Source organism: Vombatus ursinus, unplaced genomic scaffold (genome assembly GCF_900497805.2).
Source record: "Vombatus ursinus unplaced genomic scaffold, bare-nosed wombat genome assembly UNPS02013931.1, whole genome shotgun sequence".
Classification (NCBI taxonomy): Eukaryota; Metazoa; Chordata; class Mammalia; order Diprotodontia; family Vombatidae; genus Vombatus; species Vombatus ursinus.
Window position 1 is genome coordinate 1,636,896 of NW_020953709.1, and position 27,772 is coordinate 1,664,667.

The window sequence follows — 27,772 nt, forward strand, 5'->3', positions numbered from 1 at the left end:
TCCGCTCCCCTGTGGCTGTCTGATTGAAGCGGGTGCAGCTTCCCAGATGAGCCACTCACTATTATTCTGGAGAAGTATCATGAATGAATAGACTGGAGAAAGCCTCCCCCAGGCTGTCTTAAAGGGGGCTCTTCCTCCGGGCACCCACTGGTCAGGGTTCTGAGGCGTCACCTGCCTCAAGGGAGAAATCCGCCCTAGATTTCTCAGGTCCCCAGCTCTCTTCACCTTAACGCACAAAAGAAATAGCTGCCCTAAATGAGAGGGCGGAGTTTGGGCCCACGAGGCCAACAGACTCAGCACCACCAGGCCAGGAGAGGGGCGGGGATGGCAAAGGCCAACTTCGCTCCCTCTCCGGGCCCCCGGGCTCTCTGGCCGTATTCCCCAGGGCGGACTGGGCCCCAGAGCTAGCCCCCCTGCCAAGGAAACGGGAGGTTCCCTTTGCCCCCGTCCCAGAACCCCGGGGGCCCGAGGGCTCAACCTTTCCCAGGGCGTAGACAGCAGCCCTCCAGTAGGATCCCTGTCCGCGGCTGGGGGCCGAAGGGTCGCCGATCTTGGCCCCTGCCCCCGCCAGTCCTTCCCTTCAGCCTCCGGCCCCCGGCCCCCGGCCCCAGCAGCTCTCCCCGGCTCTTGCGCCCTCGTGGCTTCAGCGCTCCCGTGGCCCCGGGACCCCAGCAGCGGCCCCCTTGTCGGCTCCCGCCGCCCCATCCGCTCCACGGTCCTGGACTCCGGCTCCCCCCTCCCTCCAGCGCGCCCCCCCCGGGGGCCGGAGAGCCGCCCCCATCCCCACAGGCGCCCCCCACCGTTCCCTCCCTCCCCCTCGGCCTAGCTCAGCCCCCCGCGCCCCTCGGCTCCCAGCGCGCAGCACCCGCGGCCCGGGGGCTAGCTCTCCGGGTCGCCGGCTCCCTGCGGGGCCCCCGAAGCGCGCGGGGCGGGCCAGAGGAGGGGCCAGGGGCCGGCCGGCCCGGCAGCGCTCCCCCATCCCCTCCGGCCGGCTCCCCCCTGCAGCGGAGCGAGGAAGGGGCGAAGGGAGGGAGCGGCGGGCCGTCCAGCCCCGAGCCGAGGCGAGCCATGCGGGCTGGAGTGCTCCTGCGAGCTGCCGCCGCCGCAGCTGCCTGCCTCGCGCTCTCGCTGCCCGCCGGCGTCTCCGCCCGAGGCTACACGGGGGGCAGGAAGAAGCCCGTTCCCTTCGCGGCCGAGAGGTAAGCCCGGGACCAGAGCGCCGGCGCTCGTCGCAGCCCTCCGCGCCTGCCCCGGGGAGCCCCGGCGGGCCGAGGGAGGGAGGGCGCCGGTCGCCCGGCAGGCTGGGCGGGCGAGCCAGCGATCGAGGGAGGGAGGGCACCGGTCGCCCGGCAGGCTGGGCGGGCGAGGGAGGGCGCTGGTCGCCGGGCGCGGAGGGACGATGCTCCTCTGGGGCACACCTCGGTGGCGCTGTCCACCTGGCGGTGGGGGTCGGGGGCCAGGGGGTGGTCAAAGGGTCGAGGGAGACAAAGCAGCCCAAGAGTCCAGCTTCCCACCCGGCAGTGTCTGGACTCGCCCCCCGGGGCTTCCCCGGGCCGAGCTCTGCCTTCTCGGTGCGCGTGCTCTCCCTCCCTGGGCAGCCTCAGTAGCCTTCACCCTGGACCCGGGCATGCCTCTGGCAGCCTCCGGGCCAGCCCAAGGACTACCGTGAGCTTAGGGGAGGTTGTGGTGGTGGGGGTGGGGGTCTGGCCCTGTCTGTGTCCCTGCCTGGGCCACGTTGCCCTCTGGATCAGGTGGCCCAAGGAGCCCGCAGTGCCCCCCTGCTCCTTCCGAGTGACCAGCTCTCCTCCTGGCACAGCCGGGAGGCCCGACTTCAAGCCCTGGAAGCGCCACGGTTCAGGGGGAGGAGAAATGGATTTGGGGTCCCACGACCTGGGTTCCAGTCCCAGCTCTGCTGCTGGTGACCCTGGACAAATGACTTCTCTCAACTAATCTGCAGACATTTCTCCGTCGCCAATTTTTGTGCAGGGCTCTGTGCTGGGCCCTGGGCACGGAAAGACAAAGGGGAAAGAGTTCTGACCCTAGAGGCTTTATAATCTATATGGATACATATATAGGAAGGGAACAATGTATTACACACCAAGTGTTTTATAAACATTATCTCAATTGAGTCCCATAACAACCCTGGGAGGTGGGTGCTGTTGTGATCTCCACTGTGTAGTTGAGGAAACTGAGGCAAGTAGATTAAGTGACTTGCTCAGGGTCACACAGTACTATCTGAGGCCCAGCTCTCCTCACCACCTCCATGCCTCAGCTAGATATCAGTATACAGAGGGGAGCTAATTTGGGAGTAGAAAGGCCCAAGCAGCTGCGGGCAGGGGCAGAGCAGGAATGGCCTCCCATCTCCCCTCTCTGCCTTTGCCCAAGCCTGGAATTCATTTCCACTTCACCTCCGTTTCTGAGAAGCCTGGGTGTCCTTCAACACTCATCTCTAGCGCTTTGGGTGGCTCCGTGATGCTTCTATATGCCCTGCACACAGTAGGAGCTGAGTAAATGTTGGCTGAAAGGAAGTGGGAGGGTAACTTGCGGTGTGGTGTGGCGATCGCCTTTTCCATCTGGAGACAGAAATCCTGGGTTCGAATTCTTACTCGGTCACTGAGTTGACTTTGGGCAAATTTTTTAACCACTCTGGGCCTGGATGTCCTGCACAGAAAGAGAAGGTTAGAGCAGATAGGTGTTCCCTCAGTTCCTTTCTATCTCCCTGTAATCCTCATTAGATCAGGGGCTTCTTGAAGGCAGGAAAGATTTAGTTCTTTACCTTTCTCGGTAACCCCAATGGTGAGCACAAATGCTAGTGCCTGGCATACGGTAGATGCTTAATAAATGCTGTTTGACTGGCTGGGTGACTGAGTGATCTCTGCTTCTCTTTATACTTTCTTTAATAACACAGAGAAATGGGGGGCCGATTTTTCACCTGCAATGCCTTCAAACACAACAAATCGTGACTTCTTATAGAAGAAAAGTCTCTCTTAAGGAGTCCAGGCCCAGTCAAGTATTGCTTGATATTCATCTCCTGGGGATTTCTCTTTCTCTCTCTCCTTCCTTCCTTCCTTCCTTCCTTCCTTCCTTCCTTCCTTCCTTCCTTCTTCCTTCTTTCCTTCTTTCCTTCTTTTCTTTCTCTTTCTCTTTCTTTCCTTCTTTCCTTCTTTCTTCCTTCCTTCCTTCTTTCCTTCCTTCCTTCCTTCCTTCCTTCCTTCCTTCCTTCCTTCCTTTCTTTCTTTCTTTCTTTCTTTCTTTCTTCCTTCTTTCCTTCTTTTCTTTCTCTTTCTCTTTCTTTCCTTCTTTCCTTCTTTCCTTCTTTCTTCCTTCCTTCCTGCCTTTCTTTCTTTCTTTCTTTCTTTCTTTCTTCCTTCCTTCCTTCCTTCCTGCCTTTCTTTCTTTCTTTCTTTCTTTCTTTCTTTCTTTCTTTCTTTCTTTCTTTCTTTCTTTCTTTCTTCCTTTCTTCTCTCCTTTATCTCTTGGGCGGGTGTTGCCTTTTCCGTGGGGCTTGTGTTGACTTGCTCCCCCTCCGAGGGCGGGAGCAGGCAGAATCCTGCTGCTCCCTCGCTTGATGGGAGCGTGTGCCTGTGTGCGCGTGCTGCTGGCTCCCTCGCTCCCTGTGTGAGAACACTGTGTCAAGCTGGGGTTTTCTGGCGGGGGGCCAGGGAGAGCTCTCCTGCAGCGTCTGGGGGTCCTTGCCCCTTCCCCGCCTGACGGCTTGCACCTGTGTGGTTCCATGAGCTGCCTGAGGTTCTTGGCCCCATTTCAGGGCCTGCTGTCCACCTGTCTCTCAGTCAGTTTGTCAGCTCGTCTCCCTGGGGATTTTCCACTCGGTGCCTGTCCCATCAGGATTTGATTGGACAGATGCATGCTGGAGCTTTATCTCCTCCGTGGGGCATCCATCAGTCCCTCTGGCCAGTGTGCCACAATCAGATAAGACGCATGTGATCTGACTGCCTGATAAGACAACCCCCCCCTCCAGCTGTCACCTTGGCACTTGTGATTAGGGGCAGCACTCAGCTAAGCATGCTCTAGGGTGGGGGGGGGCAGAGAACAGTGTTGCCAAGGCCCCCCCTTGGGACATTTGGGGACTTCTGTTCTCTGGCTGGTGGTGGAGAGGAGAATCTTATGAATCCCCAGGGATACTTGCCCACAGCCTCATATAGAAAAGGGCACTAGGTTTGGGGTCTCAGGACCTGGGTTCAAGTCTCACTATTGAATTACCTGGGTGACTATAGACAAGTCACCTCATAGGCAATCATAGATTGGGAGCAGGAAGGGATTTCAGAACCTCTTTATTTTACAGATGAGGAAACTGAGGCAGGGAGGTGAAGGGCTGGGTACAGGAACCAGAAAATGCAGGAGGAAGGTAGGATTTGAGCTGAGTCTGGAAGGAAGACTGGGAAGCTGAGGAAGGAAAGCATTCCAGGCACGGACAGCCACTATTGAAAAGGCATGGAGGGGGGAGACGAAAGAACAGCCAGGAGGCTAGTGCCCCTGGATTATAGAGTTCATAGAGGGAAGGAAAGTGTAAGAAAACTGGCAAGGTAGAAAGGGGCCAAGTTGTGAAGATTACATTTAATCCTGGACTAATGGGGAGCCATTGCGGTTTATTGAGCTGGGGAGTAACATGAACGCACCTACACTTGAGGAAAATCACTCTGACATCTGAGGGGAAGAGACGCTGAAGTGAGGAGAGATACGAGGCGACTCTGAGGTTATTGCAGTAGTCTCTGAGAAGTAACAGGGACCTGAGCTAAGGTCATGTGGAGGTATGGCTGGAGAGAAGGGATGTATGTGAGAGATGTTTCAAAGGTACAAGTGCTCTCTCCCTTCTCAGATTACCTCATCTTTGCTCAATATTGGTAGGGTGTATCCCTACTGTGGAATGTAAGTGCCCTGAGGACAGGGGCCGTTTTCTTGGTCTTTGAATCCTCAGCACCTAGCCCAGTGTCTTACACATAGTAGGAGCTTAATAAATATTTGTTGAGTTAAACTTTGAACGTGGGATGCCACAGTGCCCAATGCAGTGCCAAGCCTCTAGACTAGAGTCGCCTCAAGGGACCGCCTTCTGTTGGCTGGCTGGCCCATGGACTGGATGATTGGCCTCTGTCGTCCAGCTGACTTGGTTTCTCCTCCCCAAACAATCTCTCTCTTTTCAAGACGCCGCCTGGGACCCCATGTTTGCCTCTCAGGGTTTGGAAGCGGATGCTGCCCTGGCTGGGTGCCCTCCCTGGGCAGTGGACAGTGTACTCTCCGTAAGTGCCTCGGCTCCTTCAGTGAACCTCTCCTCCAAGTAATGAGGCTCTCGGACCTGTGGGGTGTGGGGTGGGGTGGGAACCAGGAGTCGCGCTGGAGGACGTGCTGTCCAAAGGGGCCCAACTCTTTCTCACGTGCCCCTCTCTCTCATCCCTCAGCCCTGTGCTCCTTTGGCTGTGGCAGCGGCTTCTGCATCGCTCCTAATGTCTGCTCCTGTAGGGATGGAGAGCAAGGCATCACCTGCCCAGGTAAATGAGAGCAGGAGACCTGGGTTCTAATCCTGTCTAGGCTACGATCTAGCTGTATGAGCTGGAAAGAGTCCCTTCTCCTCAATGGACTGCGGTCAGCTCCCCTGGAAAAGGAGACTAGATCATTTTTTCAGCTCTAAGACTGCTCCTCTGATAGAGGAAACATTACACTGTGCATATACTCTTTTAAAAACTTTTTTTTTAGTTTAATTTTAATGTTTTTTATTAATTACATGTAAACCAAAATTTTAACATTTGTTTTAAAATTTTTTAAGTTCCAATTTCTCTCCTTCTCTGTTTCCCCTCCCCCTTCCTTGAGAAGAAAGCAATTTGATATAGATATATATAATATATAGGGGGCAGCTAGGTGTCACAATGAATAGAGTGCTGGGCCTAGAGTCAGGAAAACCTGAGTTCAAATCTGTCCTCAGACATTTCCCAGATGTGTGACCCTGGGCGAGTCACCTAACCCTGCTTGCCTCAGTTTCCTCATTTGTAAAACGAGCTGGAGAATAAAATGGCACACCACTCCAGTATCTTTGCCAAGAAAACCCCAAGTGGGGTCACAAAGAAGCAGATATGACTAAAAATGACTAAACAACAACATAATTTAGTGATATCATACGTATGTAGTCATGCAAAACGTTTTATGGATATATTCTTTCTAGGGGATAGGCTAGGGGAGGGGGAGGGGTAAGGGAGGCCGGGGGTTGATGGCCTCTACTAGGGGTTCACCGAAGCACAACATATATGCAAAGACAGGATCAAGGACCTGGATTCAAGCTCTGGGTCCATTATTTAAGAAATCGTAAGAAGACATGGGTAAGTCAAGCTACCTTTGTTAGCTTTGGTTTCCTCCTTTGTAAAATAGAATAGTAATTTTTGCATTACCCGGCCTGGGACAAAGAAAGTACTCTGCAAATAGTCAAGCATTATTACTTAAGTGTGAGCCATTATCATAACTGTAACATTTAAGAAGGGTCTGGTCCATCTGGGCTTTGACCCGGGTGGGAAATTCAGACACTATCTGGGCACGTGCTTCCTTTCCTGCCTAGTTCCATCCCCTGCATCAGCCTCTTTTAGCAGTACCATCCTCTCTCCTTCAGGTGCTTAGAAACTTTAGGGTGTCCCAGAGCCTGCTTCGTCCTTCAATTCCCCCCACCCTTTTGCTTAGCCTCTAGGAGTGTCCAGTCTTTTTGACATCATGGGGACCTTGTAGTTTGCTGGAGTGGATTTCTTCTCTGTCCTGGGACTCCTCCTTCTTTGCTACCTCCACAATCTGAGGGGCTTGACCTAGGTCAAAGATTGCTCTGTGGCTGTTGCTATTATTCTCATGTTACCGATGTTTTCATTTCAGAAGCCCCTGGACCATGTGGTGAGTATGGTTGTGACTTGGCCTGTAACCATGGCGGCTGTCAGGAGGTAGCCCGCGTATGCCCGGTGGGGTTCTCCATGATAGAAACAGCCATTGGCGTCAAATGTACAGGTGAGAATGCTGGCAGAATGCCTTCCCGGGAGGCATGTGTATCTATCTACCTGTCCTGGGAAGAGAGAGTGCTGGGTCTTCTGCCGGAGGACCAGCTCTGCTATTCACTGTCTGTGTGATTGGAAGCGAGCCACTGCTCCTAGTTTGTGAGTGAGGGTTGGAGGAGATACACCCTAGGGTCCTGTTTAGGTCTCTGTCCTAGCACCTGTGGTTTCCTATCCCCAGTGGTCCCGAAGAGACTCACAGGAGGAGATGAAGAAAGGCACAGGGCTGTGGGTCTATCACCTCCTAGAGGCTTTCTGGTGTTTCCTCTTTCCTTCCCTCTCGTGTGATCAGAGACTTACAACTCTAGCCCTGGAACAGAACTTAGAGGCCATCCGGTCTACACTCTTCCTTGTACAAATGGGGAAACTGAGGCCCAGAGAAGTAGAGGGGCTTGTTCCACTTGCATTCCTTGTGGAGTGGTTGAGTGAGCTCAAGGGCAGGCCCAGGCATGGAGAAAGGCTCATTCCATGCCATCCTTTCCACTTGCCAATCTTTCCAATCTTTTCCCCTCTTAAATTTTCGCTCCGGTTCTAACCTTTCAGACTGTAAGCCTTCATGTGCTTTAGGGTACGTGGTTCATTCCCGCCCCCCTTCTTTCCCAGCTCCAGTGGAGCAGAGTAACACTCAAACGAAGGGCTGAATTTAACAAAGTGAAATTGAATGGAGATAAATGTCAAATCACACTGAGGTTTAAATAATCAATAGCAGAAACACACGACTGGGCATCAGTTCATGTGGAAGAGACACCAAGATCCAAGTGAATCAGTAATGTCACTGTCCCCCAACACTAATGTAGTGTTCAACTAGATTCATAGATGCCATAAACATTCCATGTGTCTAGAACGAGGGAGGCATTAGTCCCATAGTCTTCTGCCCTGGTTAGACCCCATCTGGAGTATTGGGTTCACCACACTGTAAGATAGAAAGGGTCCAGAGGAAGGTGGCTACTATATTGGTGAGGGAACTCAATCCTGCAGTATGAGAGAAACAGCTGATTTGGAGGGATTTTTGACTTGGAGAATGGAAGAATTGGTGGGAGGGAGGGGAGACACTATAGCTGTTCTAAATCATTTAAAGGGTCATCCTGTGGAAGAAGGATTAGCCTTGCTCTGCTTGGCCCTGGAGGGCAGAAGAAAGAATAATGGGTAGAAATGACGGGGGCACTGATTTCAATTCAACAACAGAATGAATCCTTCTATGGCGCTTCTATGGTGTGAAATCACTCGACTTGAAGTCAGAGGGGCCAGGCCTATGTCCCTACTCTGCCCCTCACTCCTGCTATGATTTGGGGCCTCCTCTGGGCCTCAGTTTCCTTCCCTGTAAAAGGAAGGGGTCAGATGAGGTGACCTCCTCACAGCTTGGACATTTCATGAGCAGAGTTAGTCCTTCCTTAAAATTCTGTGTCTGTGGATCATTTCTCTCTCATCTTGACTTGGTACGTGATTCCTGTGGTTTTATGAGAGTAAGTGTGTGACTTTCCATCTGAGTATGTCCCTGACCTTGCATGAGCTTATTTTATTGGTGGGTGGGTGTTTTCCTTCGCCTGCCATGTGGCTGGCCGTGTGGGCGTAGGAATGTCTAGGGGTTGGTTTCCGTGATGTAGTGGAAAGAGCGTCGGGCTGGCAGCTGGAGGAATTGTGGTCAGATCCCAGCTGTACCACTTAGTACCTGGGTGACCTGGCAGAGTGACTTCACCTCATTTTACACATTAGGGGATAGGGCTTTCATTAAAATGGCAGATTTCTGGAGTTGGAAGAGACCACAGAGCCTGTCTCGTCCAACCAAAGAAACATCGTCTATGACATCCCCAACAAGTGGTCATCCAGCCTTTGTCTGGAGACCTCCAAGACAAGGGAAGCTCGGCCTCCCAGGAAGACCATTCTTCCCTCATCTTGTGCTTCTTTGGAGACCAAGTCTTTCACTTTCCCTCCTTGAGCCTCAGTTTCCTCATCTGTAAAATGAGGGGATTGAACAAGATGGCCCCTGGGGTCCCTTTCAGCTCTGGATACTTTGTTTCCTGTTACGATTCTCCAGTTTGGTTCAGTCTAATGCCGTGGGTAGCTTGCTGAGACATCTTGGAATTCTCGGTTCTGTAACGTTAGAATGTGTTAGTGATTTCTCCTGGTCTTGTGCCATGAATGACTGAATCATGAATCAAGGAGCATTTATTAAGCACTTACTATGTGCCTGTACTAAGTCCTGGTGCTATAAATACCAAAGGGTTGTCCCTGCCCTCCAGGAGCTTACATTCTAAGGGCATTGCTGTCAGCAAATCAGATGAGCATTTCATTTATAACTTTATCCAAGTCATTGATGAAAATGGTGACCATCACAGGGACAGGTTTAGATCCCTGGGACACTCCACCAGTGACCTTCTTTTCTATACCTCGGGTTTATTCATTCAATCAGTCCAGAATCCACCTAACTATCTGTCTCTAGGACCCTGCCAAGTGTAGATTCTTTGAGTCCATCTTGGAGGTCAATGTCTTTATTCTTACTTGTCAGAAAAATTACCTAAAGGCCACAAGCTCTCTGTGTTGTTTTTCCTTCCCAGACATTGATGAATGCTTAAGCTCCTCCTGCGAGGGCCTCTGTGTGAACACGGAAGGAGGGTTTGTGTGTGAGTGTGGGCCAGGTATGCAGCTTTCTGCTGACCGACACAGCTGCCAGGGTAAGTCCCCCAAAGAAGAGGCTGGGGAACTCGGGTGGACCCTATCGAAACTGTCCCTGAGGTCTAGCCAGGAGACAGAATAAGGGCTGAGGAGACAGCAAGAGGGAGGACAGGGTCCACCAGAGAGCAAAGGCAGGAGAGGGCCTAGGGGAGCTCGAGGTGAGGCATGACCTCCGGGGAGGGAAATGGGGCAATTGGAGGGGAAAGGAGCCTACCGCTTTCCCAGAGGTTCTGCGTGATAGCAGTTGGGGAGGAAGTCGTGGAATCTCAGCTTTGGAATCGAAGTCAGAAATCATCCTGTTTAACCCTGGGATACTTGAATCCATCAAGCCAGCAATGAACATTTATGAATAGGCATTGTGCTTATCGCTGGGGATACAAAGAGGCAAAAGACAGTCCCTGCCCTCAAGGCGCTTACAATCTAATGGGGGAGATAAGAGGCAAACAAATTTATGCAGAGCAAGCTGGATACTAGATTAATAGGAAGTAATTAACAGAGGGAAGGGGTTGGAATTAAAGGGGGTTGGGGAAGGCTTCCTGTAGGAGGTGGGATTTTAGTTGGAACTTAAAGGAAGCTGGGGAGGTCAGCAGGTAGAGAGGAGGAGGGAGAACATTTTAGGTAGGGGAAGCAATCAGAGATAAGGCCCGGAGCTGAGAGATGGACACAGTCAGAGGAGGCCAGTGCCACTGGACCAAAGTACGTCTTGGGAAGTAAGCTGTAAGAAGACCGGAAAGGGAGGAGGGGGCAGGCGATGAAGGGCTTTGAATGCCAAAAAAACCATCTTGTATTTGCTCCTGGAGGCAACTGGAATGCGTGTGTGTGTGTGTGTGTGTGTGTGTGTGTGTGTGTGTGTGACCTTATCAGACCTGTGTTTAAGGAAAATCACTTTAGTGGCTGAATGGAGGACAGATTGGAGTGAAGCAGGCAGACCCACTTGCAGGCTATTGTAATAGTCCAGGTGTGATGTGATGAGGGTCTGCACCAGGTATGGCAGTGTCAGAGGACAGGAAGGGGCATATTCAAGACATGTTGTAAAGGTGGGATCGACAGGCCTTGGCAACAGAGGAGATATTGGGGCGGGGAGTGAGAGAGAGGGAAGGATCCGGGATGACACCTAGGTTGTGAGCCAGAGGGACTGGGAAGATGGTGTTACACTCTACAGTAATAGGAAAGGTAGGACAGGGGAAGGTTTAGGGGGAAAGAGAATGAGTTCTGTTTTGGACATGTTGAGTTGAGGATGTCTATGGACAGTCAGCTCAAAGTGTCTGAAAGGTGGTTGGAGATGCAAGGTTGGAGGTCAGCAGAGAGACTGGGGCAGGATGGGTAGATCTGAGAATTGGCAGCATAGAGATGGTCATTAAACCCATGGGAGCCGAGGAGATCCCCAAGTGAAGCAGTACATAGGGAGGAGAGAAGAGGGTCCAGACAAAGCCATGAGGGACCCCTGTGGTTAGAGGGCAGGATCTGGAAGAAGATCCAGCAAAGAGCCAGAGGAGGAGCCGTCAGAGAGGGAGGAGGAGAAGCAGGAGAGAGAGACAGAGAAAGAGAAAGATACAGAGAAAGAAAGAGAGAGAGAAAGAGAGAGACAGAGACAGAGACAGAGGAGCCATCAGAGAGGGAGGAGGACAAGCAGGAGAGAGAGAGAGAGAGAGAGAGAGAGAGAGAGAGAGAGAGAGAGACAGAGACAGAGAGAGAGACAGAGGAGGAGCTGTCAGAGAGGGAGGGGGAGAAGCAGGAGAGAGAAGAGAGGATCAAGGAGGAGAGAATGACCAACAGTGTCCAAGGCTGCAGGGAGGTCAAGGAGAATGAAGACTGAGAAAAGGCCATTGGACTCGGCAGTCAGGAAATCCTTAGTAACTGCAGAGAGCAGTTTCAGTGAAATGATGAGATTGGAAGCCGGATTGTAAGGGATAAATTCCCTCAATGACCTTCCTAAGAAATGGTCAAGTAGCTCTCCTGAGGCCACTTGGAAGGACTCAGCACTTCCAAGGCACCTCTTCCCTCTGGGACAGCCCCAGTTGGTCAGAAGCGTTCCCTTGCATTGAGCCCAAGTCTGTCCTCTGGTTTTGGTTCTGCGCTTTGGGCCCTGCAGGTCAGTCAGTCAGCAAGCATTCGTGAATCATTTAACATGTGCCCGGTGTTGAGGATACGAAGCAAAAGCAAAGACAGTCCTGCCCTCAAGGAGCTCATAGTTTAAGTGGGGAAACAAGCATAGACCTCAGTAATACAAGCTAACTGCAGAGGAGGTGGAAGGTGCCGTAGAAGGGGAGGCTTTGGCACCTGGGACCCAAAGAGGCATCTTGCAGAGGGTGGCATTGAATTGAGTCTTAAAAGAAGTCAGGAGGGGCAGCTAGGGGAGCTAGAGCTCCGGCCTTGGGGTCAGGAGGACCTGAGTTCAAATCCGGCCTCAGACACTTGCCGCTTACTAGCTGTGTAACCCTGGGCAAGTCACTTAACCCTGATTGCCTCACCAAAAAGCAAAAAAAAAAAGAAGCTCCTTGTGGGCAGGCCCCACATTCCACTTTTGTCTTTGCACTCCCTAAGGTTAGACTACATGGGCAGAAGGGTAACCAGGGACAAAAATAGCGAATGGGCAGGCAGTCTGAGGGGGACTTGTGGCCCTGTTCCTCCTCCTTGGACTTCTGTAAGACTTGGTCGCTCTTCCCCACTCCCTGCACGGGCTAGCAGAGGACCGACAGCATGGACTCCCTCAGAAGAAGGGGGCCCCCTTCCAAGATCAGCGCGTTGGACAGAGCCCTGGCTGCCTGCCATGGTTAAGGCTCTTCACAGAGGCAGCAGGCATTTGGAGCGGCCATGCTTTTGAGCGACTCGTGCCTTTCCCTTTCAGACACCGATGAGTGCATGGGGGTCCCGTGTCAGCAGAGCTGCCAGAACAGCATCGGCAGCTATAGGTGCTCCTGCCGAACAGGCTTCTACCTCCATGGTAACCGGCACTCCTGCGTAGGTGAGGCTTGGCCCAGGGACCGGGGCTCACCGCCGCTCCCTGCTCTCCTCACCGTCTTCACGGGTGAATAGGGGCTGAGACCCAGGGGCCGGGAAGAATGAGCCTTTACTATGTGCTGGGCTCTGTGCTAACTAACCTCTGGTCATACCAAGAAGGGCAAAAACAACCTCCCTGTTCTGAAGGCGCCCACGGTCCAGTGGAGGAGAGGCCATGCAAATGACCGAGCCGGAGAAGAAGGGGTGGGCCAGACTGAGTGTAGACAAGAACAGACGAATCCCGAGAAGCGGGGCACCACGTTCAATTAGTTATTTACTTAAAAAGAAAAAGCAAGGTCTATGACAGAAGAGATTCACATTTTCACGTGCAATCCTCTTTGGTTTATATATATACATTTATATAAAAACTCATTTTATTTGGAGTTTATTAACTTCAGAAATCTCTAAAAAATGAAACAAATAAACATGGAGGATTGGCCCGCATGACCCGTAAGGCCCAAAGTCTATGGGTCCACGGCCTTTGATGACTTTCATTCCTTCCTTTTGCCTTGGCTCGCTCCTACCCTGGTCCTCAGCTCCAGTATTCCTGAGCGTGCTGGCCCTCCTTGCCGACCGGCATCACACATCTAATTCCTCTGGGTCACAGGAGTTGTGAGCCCTGTGTTTGGTCAATGTGTGAGCAGCATAAAGAAACTCAGGGAGGGACCCCAATGGTCAGCCTTGAGCTTGGCCCCATTCTGGGCATGTGACTCTAGACCATGTCCAAGCTCCTCTCTGGCTGGATGAGGGAGCTGGAGGCCGGGTCCCTCGTCCTTGGAAAGGTCCCAGCCACCTGGCATACAGTCATGCTGAGAGTAGATCCATGTTTTCAGTAACTCAGGGATTTAAAAATTCCCTTCTGGATTGTCAGAGGAAAGCAGCCGAGTAGTACACTGCCCAGAAGGCTAGACTGGGGATCGGGAAGACCTGAGTTCAAATCCAGCCTCGGACACTTACTGGCTGCGTGATCCTGGGCCGGTCACTTAACTGCTGTCCGCCTTTATCTGTAAAATGAAGGTAGTAATAGCATCTGCCTCACAGGCTAGTTCTAAGAATCCGATGAGATATGTAAGTGCTTTATAAATCTTAAAATGCTCCGTAAATGTCAACGTTACTGTTGTTGTTGTTATGTGACTTGCCCCGGGTCACACAGACAGTAAGGGTCAAAGCTGGGATTTCAGATTCATGTCCCTTCTCACCAAGTTCAGTGACCTTCTCTCAAGATTGAGCTGCCTCTTGTAATGGATGTGACTTCAGGTCATGAGAAAAAGCTCTTCACTGCTTCTATGACCTTGGAAAGTCCCCTGGGAAACCCCACCCCTCCCCCTGCCCCCCACCTTGAGCCTCAGTTTCCTCCTTTGTAAAATGATGGGATTGGATTTACTGACCTCTGAGGGTCTGCCCAGCTCCGAATCTTTGACCCCAGGTGAAATCACAGAAGTGCACGGGGCTGGTCAGATTTGTGTAGGAGGTGGGTTTGTTTTTTAACATGCCTATTGTACACTAGATGTTTAATAGCTAACACATACTATGTGCCAAGTACTGCTAAGCTCTTTACAATGAGTATCTTATTTTGTCCTCACAACAACCCTGGGAGGTAGGTATTATCATTATCCCCACTCTACAGATGAGGAAATTGAGGCAAATAGAGGTTAACTGGCCTGGGGTCACATAGCTAGTAAGTGTCTGAGGCTGGATTTGAACTCAGATCTTGCCGACTCCAGGCCTGGCGCTCTATCCGTTGCACCACCTGTTTAACCTTTAGCGACTCAGTGACTAACTGTTTGGGTAGCATCCGACACCTTGGTGTGGCTTGACCAGCAGCGGTGAGGGCCCAGCCCACCACTGGCCATCTGGGGCAGGGGGCTAGGAACGGGCCCCCACGTCTCCAGCCCGGGGGAGGCAGGAAGAAGGTCCTTCAGTGGTCAGGGGCACTGGGGGCCCTGCTGGGAAGTCCTGTGCTGGGCAAGGAGCCTCTGTGGACGCATGGCGGGGGGTCTTCTGCAGATGTGAATGAGTGTCGCCGACCCCCAGAGAGGCGCGTCTGTCATCACTCCTGCCAGAATACCATGGGGAGCTTCCGCTGCGCCTGCCGGGCCGGCTTCCGCCTCAGCGCAGACAGGACATCCTGTGAAGGTGAGCGTCCCCTCTTTCTCTGAAGGCGTTTGAGGTAGAAGCGGGCTTAGCTTTGCTCCGCCTGGCCCCTGAGAGCAGGAGTAGGCACTGTAGCTGGAAACGGACCTCAGATGGAGGCTTGAAGTCACGAAGGACTTTGTAAGGACGATGGAACCTCCACGAAGGCTAGAAGTCTTTCATTTGCGTTTTCGTGTTCTTGGGGCCTAAGTGCTAAAGGGCTGGATGACCATTTATCAGATATTTTGTAGAAGTAGGGGTTCTTCACCTCCGGTCTATGAATGTTTCTTAAAAAATATTTTGATAACTATGTTTCAGTATAATAGTTTCCTTTGTAATCCTACTCATTTAAAAAACGTTCTGAGAAGGAGTCCATCGGCTTCCCCAGACCCCCGGAGGAGTGTGGGACGCACAAGAAGGGTAACGAATCCTCGGTCTCGAGGAATTATTGTTCATACACTGCACTGGTTGGATTCACTGGGCGCTGAGGACCCTCTTGACTCTGGGGTTTGGTGGTTTAGAAAGTCCCAGGAGTTAGGGAACTTTGTCTTCTCTAATCCCTTGTTCATTCGCCTTCTCCGTCTTTTCCTCCATTTCTTTTCTTGTTTTCTCTCTCTTTTTTTTTTGGCAATAGGGGTTAAGTGACTTGCCCAGGGTCACACAGCTAGTAAGTGTCTGAGGCCACATTTGAACTCAGGTCCCTCCTGATTCTAGGGCCGGTGCTCTCTCCACTGTGCCACCTACCTGCCCTTTTTCTCCTTATTTCTAAAAATTTCTGTTAAATGCCTTCTCTTTCCCCCATTTCCGTATCCTTTCATTCCCCCTTTTCTTTCTTCTTCCTTTTCTTTTAAAATTCTTTTCTTTTTTTTAATTATGAACTTAGAGATTTCAACATACAATAAAGAACAAAGGAGAGGATTATTTATAAAACCATGAGCTTCGGTACGCAGGGTTTTAAAAAATGTGTAATAAATTTAACTAGGTAGTAACAAAATCGCCCTGTTTGTTTATATCTTCCTGAACTTCTTGTTTTTGCGTTTAAAAAAATTTACAAAATGTTTTCATACTGGTCTTTCGTTCTAGAGCTTAGCACAGAGCTCAAAGGATAGTAAGCTCTTAATAAATGCTCACTGGCCCAACTTCTTAAAAATTGCATCTCTCTTTTGCCCGCCTGTCTGAGCCTCTGCCCCACTCGCTTTCTCCATGCCTTCTTTCTTTGTCCAGCTCTTGAGTTCCCTTTACTTCAATCAGTCCCTTCCCAGGGTTGCTCTGTGCTCGAGTGCAGTAAGGCATTAGCCCAGTGACTTGTAGGACCAATGCCCTTTTACTGCTCTCAGCTGGGAAGAAGCAGCTGTGGGAAGCCCAGGAAAGCAGCCGGCCTTCCTCCCCTCTCCTCCTCCTCCTCCTCCTCGTGTTCTGCTTGTCAGTTTGGCAGCCCTAGGAGCCAGGGTCGGGGGAGTGTTCCTGAGGAGATCAAGGGGGCTTGGGCCCATCTGGAGGAGACAGTTGGAGACAAAGAATTGGAGGAGTCAGGAAGCGGTTTTGTTTCTTAGGATCCATCCCTGTACTGAACTCTTTATTGGGGAAAATGGATTAGGAGGGTGAGCAGGTTAGCAAAGGGCGTGATCTAGACCAGCCATCTGAGGACTGACTGGAAAAGATGGGGATGCTTTTCAATCAGTTGACAGTATTTGTTAAGTGCCTGCTTTGTGACATCATCATAGATTTAGAGGGGAAAGGGACCTTAGAGGAAACTGAGTTAGCCTGCCCCCTCCCATTTTACAGATGAGAAAACTGAGGCACAGAGAAGCTAAATAATTTGCCTAGGGTCGCAAGACTACTAATTGTCAGAGGCGAGATTTGAACTCAGGTCTTTCTAACTTCATAGACATCACTCTGTCTTCTGCACCGCCTGACAGCCTCTTGCAGAGGCTGAAACAACCCCAGCTCTTAAAGAACTTCCATTTTAATGGAGGGAGATGACTCTCAAATATGTAAGAAAAGACTTGGGATGGACAGGGTAGCTATCTGCACATGTGGAGGGCAGCCATGTGGAAGAGGGATGGCACTTGTTTGGAATGGTCCCTAGGGCTCCCACAATGGGGAGAGTTGCAGGACATGGCACTTTGGAATCTTCTGTTCTGTGCTGGGTGCCCACAGGTTAGGAAAGGCACCGATGAGGTTGAGAGCGTCCAGGAGGGGGCGCCCTGGGTAGGGACAATGGACTTGGAGGGGGCGCCATATTGCTGAATGTTCCAAGCAGGGGATCTTAACTTCTGTTTTCTGGGTCACGGCCCCCTTTGTGGTGAAGCCTACGGATCCCTTCTCAGAATGATGTTTTTAAGTACAGAAAATAAAATAAAGGAAATAAATTAATAAAGGAAATACACAAGAATAGTTATCAGAACATTAAAAAGAAAAGACAAGTTGATGGACCCTGGCTTAGGATGTAGGGAGAATTTTCCTAGAAAGGCGAATTCTCAGAGGGGACGTAGAAGCGTCTCACGTACTCGAAGGCTGCTCACGTGGAAGGGGGATGAGGTTGGTTCCAGCAGGGTGCACGAGGAGTAGTTGGGGGAGACTAGAGGGAGGGAAGCTAGGCCCAGAAAAACTTCTTTACATTGAGAGCTCTGCCCCAGTGTAATGGGTGGCCTTGGAGGTCTAAGGAGTAAGTGGGTTGACCACTAATCGAAATTCTGCGATTCTGTGCAGCAGTCTCAGGCCCCCAGGAGCCTCACTCCTCGGTGCTCTCTGTTTCAGCGTTTCCGAAGGCTGTGCTTGCCCCATCGGGCATCCTCCAATCTCTCCAGCACCCCCCAAAGATGCTGTTGCTCTTTCCGGAGTCTGGCCTGCCCGCCCTGCCTCCTGGCCATGGCCCTCCTTCTCGGGCACCTGGCCCCCCACCAGTAATCAAAACGACTCCTTTCCTGATGCTGACCTCGGCACTGCCAGCCTCCTCCACCTCTGCCCGGTCCCTGACGTCCTCAGCTCCAGTGGCCACCCCATCTCCCAGTTCCTCCTCCCAGGGAAGAATGGTGAAGCCATCGATCCTGGCAGGACTGCTGCCCCCTTCGCTCTTGCACGGCGAGGCAGTGAGGACCCCTTCCCCTCCCAGGGGCCCCTCGACCTCTCGGCCTTCGCTGGTGCCGTCCCCTTGCGGGCACCAAGGAACTGCCCGTGAGCACGGGAGCCACTGGACTGAGCCTGGCTGTTTGCACTGTGGGTGCCAGGTGGGTGCGAGCCACCAGGGCACTATCTCGTTCAACGTTTCTGTGCCAATGGCTTGGCAGTAACCAGTGTTCCATGTTGTAGGACGGCGAGGTGACCTGTGAGAAAGTGAGGTGTAAAGCCGCCTGTTCTCACCCGCTGCTGCCCTCCCGAGATGGTGGGTGCTGTCCCGATTGTTCAGGTGAGGAGTAGCCCACCTCTGGTGGGGCCAAGCCTGCCCCCTCCCCCCAGGGCTAGGTGTGGAGTCAGGAACCAGGACCCGGAGTTATAACTAGCTGTGTGACTTTGGGCAGGTCCCTTAACCTGCTTTAGCTTCAGTCTCTTCATCTCTAGAATGGTCATAATAATGGTACCTTCCTCACCAGGCTGTTACGAGGGTCAAGTGAGAAAACACATGCAAACACTTTGTAAATCTTAAGGACGATCTCAACACCAGTTATTGTTAGTCGACTTTTCCAGCTTCTAAGGGTCAGAGAATCGTGGGACTTGAGCCCCTGGGACCTCACAGCCCTTTACCCGCATTGTACAACAGAGGGCCCAGGCAGAGAGAAGGTCAGAGAGCTGAGCAGCAGGGGGAAGGAGTGCACGGTGAGCTGGGCCTCTTGTCAGGAAGACCGGAGTTCAAATCCAGCTTCCGTGTGACCCTGGGCCAGTCACTGACCCTCTGTTGGCCTGTTTCCTCATCTGTAAAACCAGGGAGCCAGATTAATGGCCTCCAAGTTCCTTCCCATTCTAAATCTCTGACCTGTGATTCGGGCCCGGGGTTCCCTGACTCCAGATTCCACGGTCTTTCTTTCCGTTGCCCCCCACAAACAGCTCATTCCTGTGGGAATGGCAGGCATTATTCAGATGGGGAAGGCAAGGCTCACAGAGGTGGTGAGCTCCCGAGGTCCTCCGGTGTTCCTGAGGCCAAGGCTAGCTATCTCTGTGCTGCAGCTGAGAAGGCTGAGCAGTGCCCTGAGGATATATGGGAGGGGGCGAGTGGGGCGCTGTGAATGGGGTGCTTGCCTTGGATTCACCCCCAAAGAGAAAAGGGATTGCGTGTGCGTTCTGAGGCCCCAGTGCGGCTTCCCCTCCCTCTGCCTCGCTCATGGGCCTCATTAACCGCCGTGGAAGTGCATCCCCACACTCCCCAGCATCTGAAGGAGGCCCCTTCTGGTGCCAGCATGGCTAACCCCTGGGGGATGCAGCTTCATGAGTTCCACATTTGGTTGCTGGGTGGTTCTTTCCAAGTTTTCTGGGTCTACTTCTCCTTTGATCCACATCCCTGGAGGGGGTCCCCCCTTTGCCGGGGCCCTGAGGGTAGGAAAGATCTGTCAGGTTTATCAGGGCTTTCCCCTCTCCCCCGCACCCTCCTTGGGGCAGATTAGCTCTGGGCGGTTCTGTTTCCTCCTTGTCTCTCCAGGTTGTTTTTATGACGGTTTACCCAGAGCCGAAGGGGACGTGTTCTCCCTTCCCAATGAGAACTGCACTGTCTGTGTCTGTCTCGTAAGTGTGTCGCCTTCCCCATCCAGCCCCCAAGGGCTGTTTCCTTAGCTCTCTGGGGAATCCTAGGAGGCCCAGAACACTAAAGGGGGAAGGGCGCGAGCTGGCTCAGCATAGGGTGGGCTCTCCATCTTTTTGCTGTGGTTGAGGCTTTAAGGCTACAGTCTGGAGACCTGCCCAAGGTGGGGATAGCCCGCTGGGGGGAGGTCTTCTTATCCAGGTCCTTCGAGGCAGGGATGCCCTCAGCAGGCAGAAAAGAGTTAACCAGCAAACACAATCCATCTGGTTAGGAAAGCGCGGGGGGGGGGGGGGGGGGGGGGGGGTGGGAGAAGAGTCCTGAGGAAACCTCCAGCCAGTGAGGCTGATCTCTCTCCAGGCAAAATATTTGCCAATGTAATAAAGGAGTCATCATGTAAACACTGGGGGTAAGGTGGGCCTGTAACCCCAACTGGGCCCATTGGGAAGGTTTCCTGTTAAATATGTCAGCTCGATTGCTGGCCCAGTTGGTATGCAGAACTGTATTGTTTCAGTGGGCCAGGGGCAGTTGGTACAATGAAATTTGCTAATAAATAGATTTAGGGGGAATCCAGTGGGCATGCCCGTCTCTGTGCCTCTCAATATTCTGAAGATTCTAGTTGGTCAAGAGGTATTAGGCATGCGCAAGAGGCTGAGCATGTCATGGAGAGCAGAAAAAAAACCAGGGGCTTGAAAACCCCTGGGCCTGCTCCTCACCCAACTCCCCCCCTCCTCCACCTTTTTTGGCCTCTCTCAGGCCGGGAACGTATCATGCATCACCCCCGAGTGTCCTCCTGGTCCTTGCCTGACCCCTCCACAATCTGACTGCTGCCCCTGCGTTCCAGGTAAGTTTCTTTGACTTCTTTGGTCTCTCTCTCTGTCCTCAGCCAATGCAGGCCACAAATATTTTCCAATCTTAAGATAGGTTTCTTGACATCGTAGACATTGGTGTAAATTTAAAATGGAACAGCTGCTAGGCTAGGGTAGGAGGGAGCGGCACCCGGACGGAGGGGGCCATCCCCTCCCCCACTGATAGGCCTTTCAAAACATTTTTTTTTTTAAAACTTGGTTTTCCATTCCGTGATGTGACAAGCAGCTGGTGTGACCTTGGCAGTCTGACAGGATACATTTACCATTTGGTAGATGCCCTGATCTCATGAGAAAGGCGGTCCCAAGGACTGGGAAAAGCTAATTTTCCGTTGGAGTCTGGGCTCTTAGAGAGTCTGTGGCCTTGGACAAGTCACTTCCTCTGTTGAAAGGCCCCATTGTCCAGTGGAAGCCAGACTGACTTTGGAGTCAGAACCCATGAGCTGTAGCTGCTGGCTGGCAGTGGGCCCTTGCCCTCCCACGGTGCCCCATCTTTCCTCTTCCTGAGCTGCTGGCGTGCAGAGGACCTGACACGTTTCTCCTTTGCAGTGAGATGCTATTTTCATGGCCAATTTTACCCGGAAGGGGCTGAGTTCAGCGGGGATGGGGATGAATGTACCACCTGTGTCTGCCAGGTAGGGAGGCGGCCAGCCCTGGGTGCTTCGCTCCCTAGCAGCTCCCCTGGGGGAAAGAGGGTGACTAAAGCCATATAAGGCATGAGAACGATGACATAGCTCCATCCCATCTCTCTCACTTTCCCTACAAACCCATGTCATTTGGTTGTGGGTGGTGGGGGTTTCCATTTACATGGTCAAGCCAAAGGATGAGGAACAGAAGGTTGATGGGGATTTCAGAGCCAGGCTCCCAGTCCCCACCCTTAGAATAGGCTACGGGAAGAACTGTTGGAGCTATCGCCTGTGGCTGCCCCTCCATCCTGTGTCTCCCTTGCAGAATGGGGAAGTCCAGTGTTCCTTCATGCCTTGCCCAGAGCTGGACTGTCCAAGAGAGGAGTGGCAGTTGGGACCAGGCCAATGCTGCTTCACCTGCCGAGAGCCCACACCAGTGTCAGGTGAGACCCTTCCTCTCCCCCCACCCCCTCCACGAGCTCCCTGGGCTGAATCTGAGAATCTCAAGGTTGGCAGGGACCTTAGAAGCCATTTGCATGAGAGCCCAGATTCAAACAGGTCTGGACAGGCCAAAACACTGGCCCAGATCTAAGAAGATGGAATTCAATAAGGATAAATGTAAAGTCTTGTAGCCGGGTCCAAACAGTCAACGTCACATGTATAAGACGGAGGAGGTGTGGTGAGATAGCGAGTCATCTGAAAAAGACCTGGGATTCTCAGTGGCCTAAGGCTTGAGGTCTTAAGGCAAAGATGAGATGACCACTTGTGGAGTGGGTTCTTGTACAGGTGATCTCTGAGGTCCCTTCAAACTTCGAGATTTTATGATTCTGGGATTTAATTCAGTGCCCTGTCCTGACACATGGATCATTGCTATAATAGCCTCAGCAAGTAGTCATCTGGGTTCTGCTGAAAGGCCTCCAGGGATGAGGAACTCACTACCTCCATGGAAGGCCCATTCCACTTTTGGATAGCTCCAATAAGCCAGTTGGCACAGTAGATGGAGCACTGGGCCAGGAGTCAGGAAGAACTAAGTTCAAATCCGGCCTCAGACAATTCCTAGCTGTGTGTCCCTGGGCAAGTCATTTAGCCCTGTTTGCCTCAGTTTCCTCATCTGTAAAATAAACTGGAGAAGGAAAGGGCAAACCAGTCTAGTATCTCTGCCAAGAAATGGGGTCCCAAATAGGGTCACAAAGAGTCAGACACGACTGAAATGACTGAACGACAGGTCGGACTGGATGGCTTCTTCCTTCCAACTCTGAGCTTGCTAACTCTGGTCACTGCCCAGTCCCTTCAGCGCATCCATCCTCCCCCACGGGCGTCCTTCCCTTCCGCTTTCCCCCATTCCTTGCCTCACCCTCGGTGTCTTTTGCTTCCTTCCTTGCGGGCAGGCTGCTCTCTGGATGACAATGGAATTGAATTTCCCATTGGACAGATCTGGTCCCCTGGTGATCCCTGTGAGTTATGCATTTGCCAGGTGAATGACAACCTGTTCTACCTCACTCAGCTTTACCTGTTCTCCCGGGCTTGGTCCAGAGATGGAAAGGCTCCTGCTCTGGCCTGTTCCCAGGCCTCCTCCAGAGTCCTGTCATTGTTGCCTGCCTCAGGCTGCCATCTCATTAGCTCTTGTATAGCCACTCAGTCCCTTTGATGAGCAACAGGTTAGGACCCAGGGCATTCTGTAAAATCAAATCTAGGGAAATGGAGGTCGGCCATATACCCAAATTCTTCTGATGGAAAAAATAATCAACATGAGAGGTCGTGTGGTGTAGTGGTAGAGAGTGGGCCTGGCTGACAGGAAGACCTGAGTTCCAGTCCTGCCTTGGATCCTTCTGGCTTGATGACCCTGGGCAAGTGACTTGACCTTCCTGAGCCTCAGTTTCCTCATCTGTAAAGTGAAAGGGTTGGACTAGATGGTCTCCATAGTCCCTTTGAGCTGTGATCTCCTGAGAAGAGAGACACCCATCACTGCGCATGCTTTCCAAGCCATTATTAGTGAGCTGAGTCCACAAACCTCAGCGCCAGTTTGCCCAAAGCATTGGTAAGCACTCTTCAGATCCTCTTCAGCTCTGGGTCACCGTCCTTTGGTAAAGCTTGCAATCCTGTTGAAACAATATGTAAAAGAGGGGTTTCCTATACTCCATAAGGTTGGGGTGAATGGGTCCTCCAATGTTGGTGATGAATTGGGTTCAGTGTGGGAACAATCTGCCCGCCCAGGGGGGTTCTGGGATTTTACTTTGTTTTGGGGAAGGGTTGTGTTCTCCTTCTCCAGTATGGCTGGGCCAACTTTGATCAGTGATCTCTGGCTCTTTCTTTTGTTTGGAATCGGAGCTGCCTCCTTCTGGAGCAATGCTAGCCCCGTGGGCTGCTTTCCTCTTTCTCAATGGGGCTTAGTGGGTGGAGTGGGGAGAAAGCCGGGCCTGGCTCCAGACAGCACCTCAGGGGTTTCTGTGAAGTGCCTCCTTCTTTCAGGCAGATGGTTCTGTGAGCTGTGAGAGGACCGACTGCGTGGAGACCTGTCCTCACCCTATTCGGATCCCAGGACAGTGCTGCCCCGACTGCTCGGCAGGTGAGGGAGAAGGGACGCCCTCTGCTTCCAGAGTCCCCTCCAGAACTCAACTCGTCCTAACTGCATAGGGCGGGGAGCCAGGAGACCTAAGGTCCTGGAGTCAGGATGGCGACGGAGCTGGGAGGGACCTACGGCAGCCAGTCCGTAAACATTTATCAGTTGCCTGTTGGGTGCTAGGCACCGTGCTAAGTGCTTGGCATCAAGTCATAGATCTAGGCCTGGAGGCCACTTTGTCCCCACTTTACGGATGAGGAGACTGCAGGCCCAGAGAGTAAAGTGACTTGCCTAAGGTCATACAGTTAGGTAGGAGGATTTGGGTTCAGATCTTCCATCTCCAAATTCAGGAGGACACTACTGCCATGTCAGCTCTGCCACTGGCAGGTACGCAGTGTCAGTGGAACTAGAGGAAGATTCCCACAGTATTGGACGGTGCCCCTGCAGAGGATGTGGGACAAGGAGGACACAGACAAGAATTTCACAGGATGGGTTGCTATCTGCATCAGTGGAGAGAGTGCCTACCTCACAGAGGTGATCATGGGAGAAAGCCCTTCTGCAGGAATCCTCTAAGGCTGCCTTCCATCTAATCTCCGCTGTATTGTGGATGGGCTGGTTGTCTCTGTATTGTCTCCTGAATGGGAGCTCTCTAAGAGCAGGGACAGTTTTGGCCTTTCTTTGTATCCCCAACCCTTGACTCAGTGCCTGGCACATTGGAAGCCCTTAGTGAATGCTTTTTGATTGATTACAGATCCATTGAAATAGCTTATCAAAGACCAGAGTTTTAAAGCAAGTCTGGGCAAGCCCCCCCCCCCCCCCCCAATCTGTAAAATAAAGGATTTGGCCTAAGTGATGACCAAAGTTCCATCCGGCTGCCATGTTACATGATGCTAGTGTTCCATTCAATTAAGCCTGTTTAATTATCGAGTACCAACTAAGTGTCTGGATTGGTGCTGCTCATTGGAATTTAAATGACACCTTGAGATGGACATAGTGGCCTCCTGACCTCCTAACCCGGTTGGGGAATTAGGACTTGCACATAATCAGTGAGCCCTGTGAAATGACTAATTAAATTAAATCCAGTTGCACAATGCAGGTAATAAGGTGAGGGAGTGGTTGGGAATGGGAGAGTGTCTCCGAGGCTGGAGCTCTTAAAGAAAGCTACAAAGAAGATCCTGGAAGGACCCCCTGCTGGGCTTTAAGGAGAGAGAAGAGTGGGGGCTGGGTGGGGAGGGGGAAGACGGTGGTCAGAGTTCCATGAAGTCAGGCACTGTGAGTAACCCTGCCACCTCCACAGAGGGATCATGGTCTGGGGGTATCTGCTGAGGAGAAAGAAGAGGGTTATTCTACTGGGTTCTAGATCCTACTCCTAGAACCCCTAGCTTTCCTATAGGAAGCCTTCCCTGATTCTGCGTGCCCCTCCCCTAAATAATTATATTCTCTCTCTGGAACTTTCTATGTATTGCTTTGGTTATACTTTGTATCTAGTTGTGTCTGTGACATTTTCCTCCAGTAGAATGGAAGCTTCTTGTGGCCAGGGGCTGTTTCATTCATGTCTTTCTGTCTCCAGTGTCAAGCCCATAGTAGGCAATTGACAAATGTTTGTGAAATTGAGCTGAGGTTAATTGACTTGAGGAGCCAAGTGGGGAAAAAAAAAAAAAAAAGAGAGATCCAGATTGGAACCTATCCTTAATGGGGGAATGACTTTGGAGAGGCAAGCTGGATGGACATCATCATGTGGGGCCCACATGGGCGCAGATCTGCAACAACGCACTTCTGGGAGTGTCCCAGGAGGTCACTTTGACCCTGCTGTTTCCTCTCCCTTGCCCCCACAGGTTGCACGTACACGGGAAGAATATTCTACAACAACGAAACCTTCCCTTCTGTGCTGGATCCTTGTCTCAGCTGCATCTGCCTGGTATGACGGACCCGAGGGGGCTGCGTCTCCACGTTTAGACCCTGAGCTGTAGGGAACCGCCGATGGGCTAACATTAGTGCTGACCACACCAGATGCACATTCAGAACCTCCCCTCTCCCGCAGGAAATGGGCAGGGACCTGCCTGTAATTTATGGTCCAAGTCAGCTCTGTCTCTATCTCTGTGGCCACCAGCAGGCTCCAGCTACTCTTTCCCTCCCCTCCTTTGTGAAAGGACAAAGGGGCAGATTTCCCCTCGGGAGCATCCCTGCCGCCAGGTGACTGCCTCTGGAATAGCTCTAGCAGGCCACTGGCCTCTTAAACTCAGACCCCAGGCCTAGCAGAGCTTTGGAGGCCTTTCAACAGGTGCCAAACCCGTTCTTACAGAGTGAGGTCCCCATATTTGTGCCTTCTCCTCAGTAGGTATAGGGCATAACCTTCCTTGGAGGGGGTTTCGTACCCCCCCTTCCCATCTCCGCCTCTCACCCCACTTCCCATGGCCTGCGACTCTTAGCAGAATGAGAGCTCCATTTCTCTGTGATCATGGCCACCTTCCCAGACTGTCCCAATAGCACCAAGGTCTTGGGTTCAAATCCCAGCTGTCCTTCTTTATTCCCTGGGTCATTGTGGGCATTTACTCTTGGCCTCAGCTTCCTGGGCTGTAAAATGGGTGGAGAGAAGAGTTCCATTAAACTTCACGATCCCCAGGGATCTCCCTACAACCCCTTGGAAAACTCTTGTATGTTTCTGTGTCCTGTAGCTGGGCTCCGTGGCCTGCTCTCCCGTGGACTGCCTCATTTCCTGTACCTACCCATTCCACCCTGAGGGAGAGTGCTGCCCTGTCTGCCAAGGTGAGCAAGCAATCCCACCAGGCACCTCTGTACTCATTCATTCATTCATTCATTCATTCAGCAAGCATTCACTTATCACCTACTGTGTGCAGAGACAAAAATGAAACTGGCCCTGCCAGGGAGCTTACATTCTGTTGGGAGAAATGTCATGTACACATTGAAGTAAACATGTGTACATAATATGTTGTTGTTCAATCATGTCTGACTCTTCATACCCCTTGGACCCTATTGTCCACGGGATTTTCTTGGCAAAGATACTGGAGTGATTTGCCATTTCTTAATCCAGTGGATTAAGGCAAACAGAAGTTAGGTGACTTGTCCAGGGTCACACAGCTACTAAGTGTCTGAGGTCGCATTTGAATTCAGGTCTTCCTAGGCTGACTATCTCTTACGTCTTTGGGCCTCTTAAAATACATACAAACTGAAGACAGTAATTTCAAGGGGAGCACTAGAAATTGGGGGAGCAATATTGAGGAAGGCCTCTTCTAGGAAGTGGCATTTGAGATGAGCTTTGGAGAAAGTTTGATATTCTAAGAGGAATGCATTTTAGACGTGGGACACAGCCTAGGCAAAGGCTCAGAGGTGGGAGATGGCCAGAGCGTAGAGTGCATGAGCAGAAATGACATATGACATGCTGAAAAGGTAGGCTGGAGTCAGATGGTGATGGGATCGGGATGCCCTGTGGCCCTGGGCTGAGCACCAGCTGCTCATACTGGCGCCGTTTCTCCTTTCCTTCTGCAGACTGTAACTATGAGGGCAGGAAGGTGGGCAACGGACAGGTGTTCTTGCTGGAGAACGAGCCCTGTATTCGCTGTATCTGCCAGGTGAAGGGTGCCCGTCAAGGGGAGAGGGCCTGCCGGAGATGTTCCTGGCCCGTTCCTCCTTCCTCAGACCTTTTTATGTCTCTCCACCCCCAAAAGCTGTTGGCCCTTTGCCCTCCTCGTTCCCTTTTGGGGGGACCCAGAATGACAGGAGGTGATTGATTTAAAATGGATCGTAGATTTCAGAGCTAGAAGGGAGCTCCGAGGTCATCTAGACCAACTGCCTCATTTTACAGATGAGGAAACTGAGGCCCGCTGTGAGGAGGCAGCTTGCCCCAAGGTCCTAAGGTAGTTTCTGGTGGCTCAGTGGATAGAGCGCTGGATTTGGAATAAGGAAGACCTGAGTTCCAATGCTGCCTCAGACCTTTAATAGCTATGTGGGCAAGTCACTTCCCTACCTTGAGCCTCAGTTCCCTCATCTGTACATCTGTAAAATGAGAGGAATCTGAGGTCCTTTCCAGCTCTAAATCCGTGATCCTTTGTTTGTTTGTTTGTTTGTTTGTTTGTTTGTTTTTTTAGTGGTGAGGCAATCGGGGTTAAGTGACTTGCCCAGGGCCACCCATC

General features: G+C 52.0%; 1 protein-coding gene across 1 annotated transcript; it reads left to right on the plus strand.

The window, feature by feature from the left end:
* Nucleotides 1-1,068: 1,068 nt before the first annotated feature.
* On the plus strand, nucleotides 1,069-27,540 carry VWCE (von Willebrand factor C and EGF domains). The gene is given in 19 exon segments (XM_027858773.1): nucleotides 1,069-1,199; nucleotides 5,161-5,255; nucleotides 5,415-5,504; nucleotides 6,862-6,990; nucleotides 9,590-9,706; nucleotides 12,556-12,672; nucleotides 14,715-14,843; nucleotides 17,601-18,070; nucleotides 18,153-18,249; nucleotides 19,474-19,556; nucleotides 20,326-20,413; nucleotides 20,985-21,070; nucleotides 21,387-21,504; nucleotides 22,450-22,535; nucleotides 23,531-23,627; nucleotides 25,457-25,539; nucleotides 26,297-26,387; nucleotides 27,129-27,296; nucleotides 27,299-27,540. Coding segments are annotated over 19 exon segments (2,343 nt in total). The 3' UTR covers nucleotides 27,367-27,540.
* The last annotated feature ends 232 nt before the right edge of the window (nucleotides 27,541-27,772 follow it).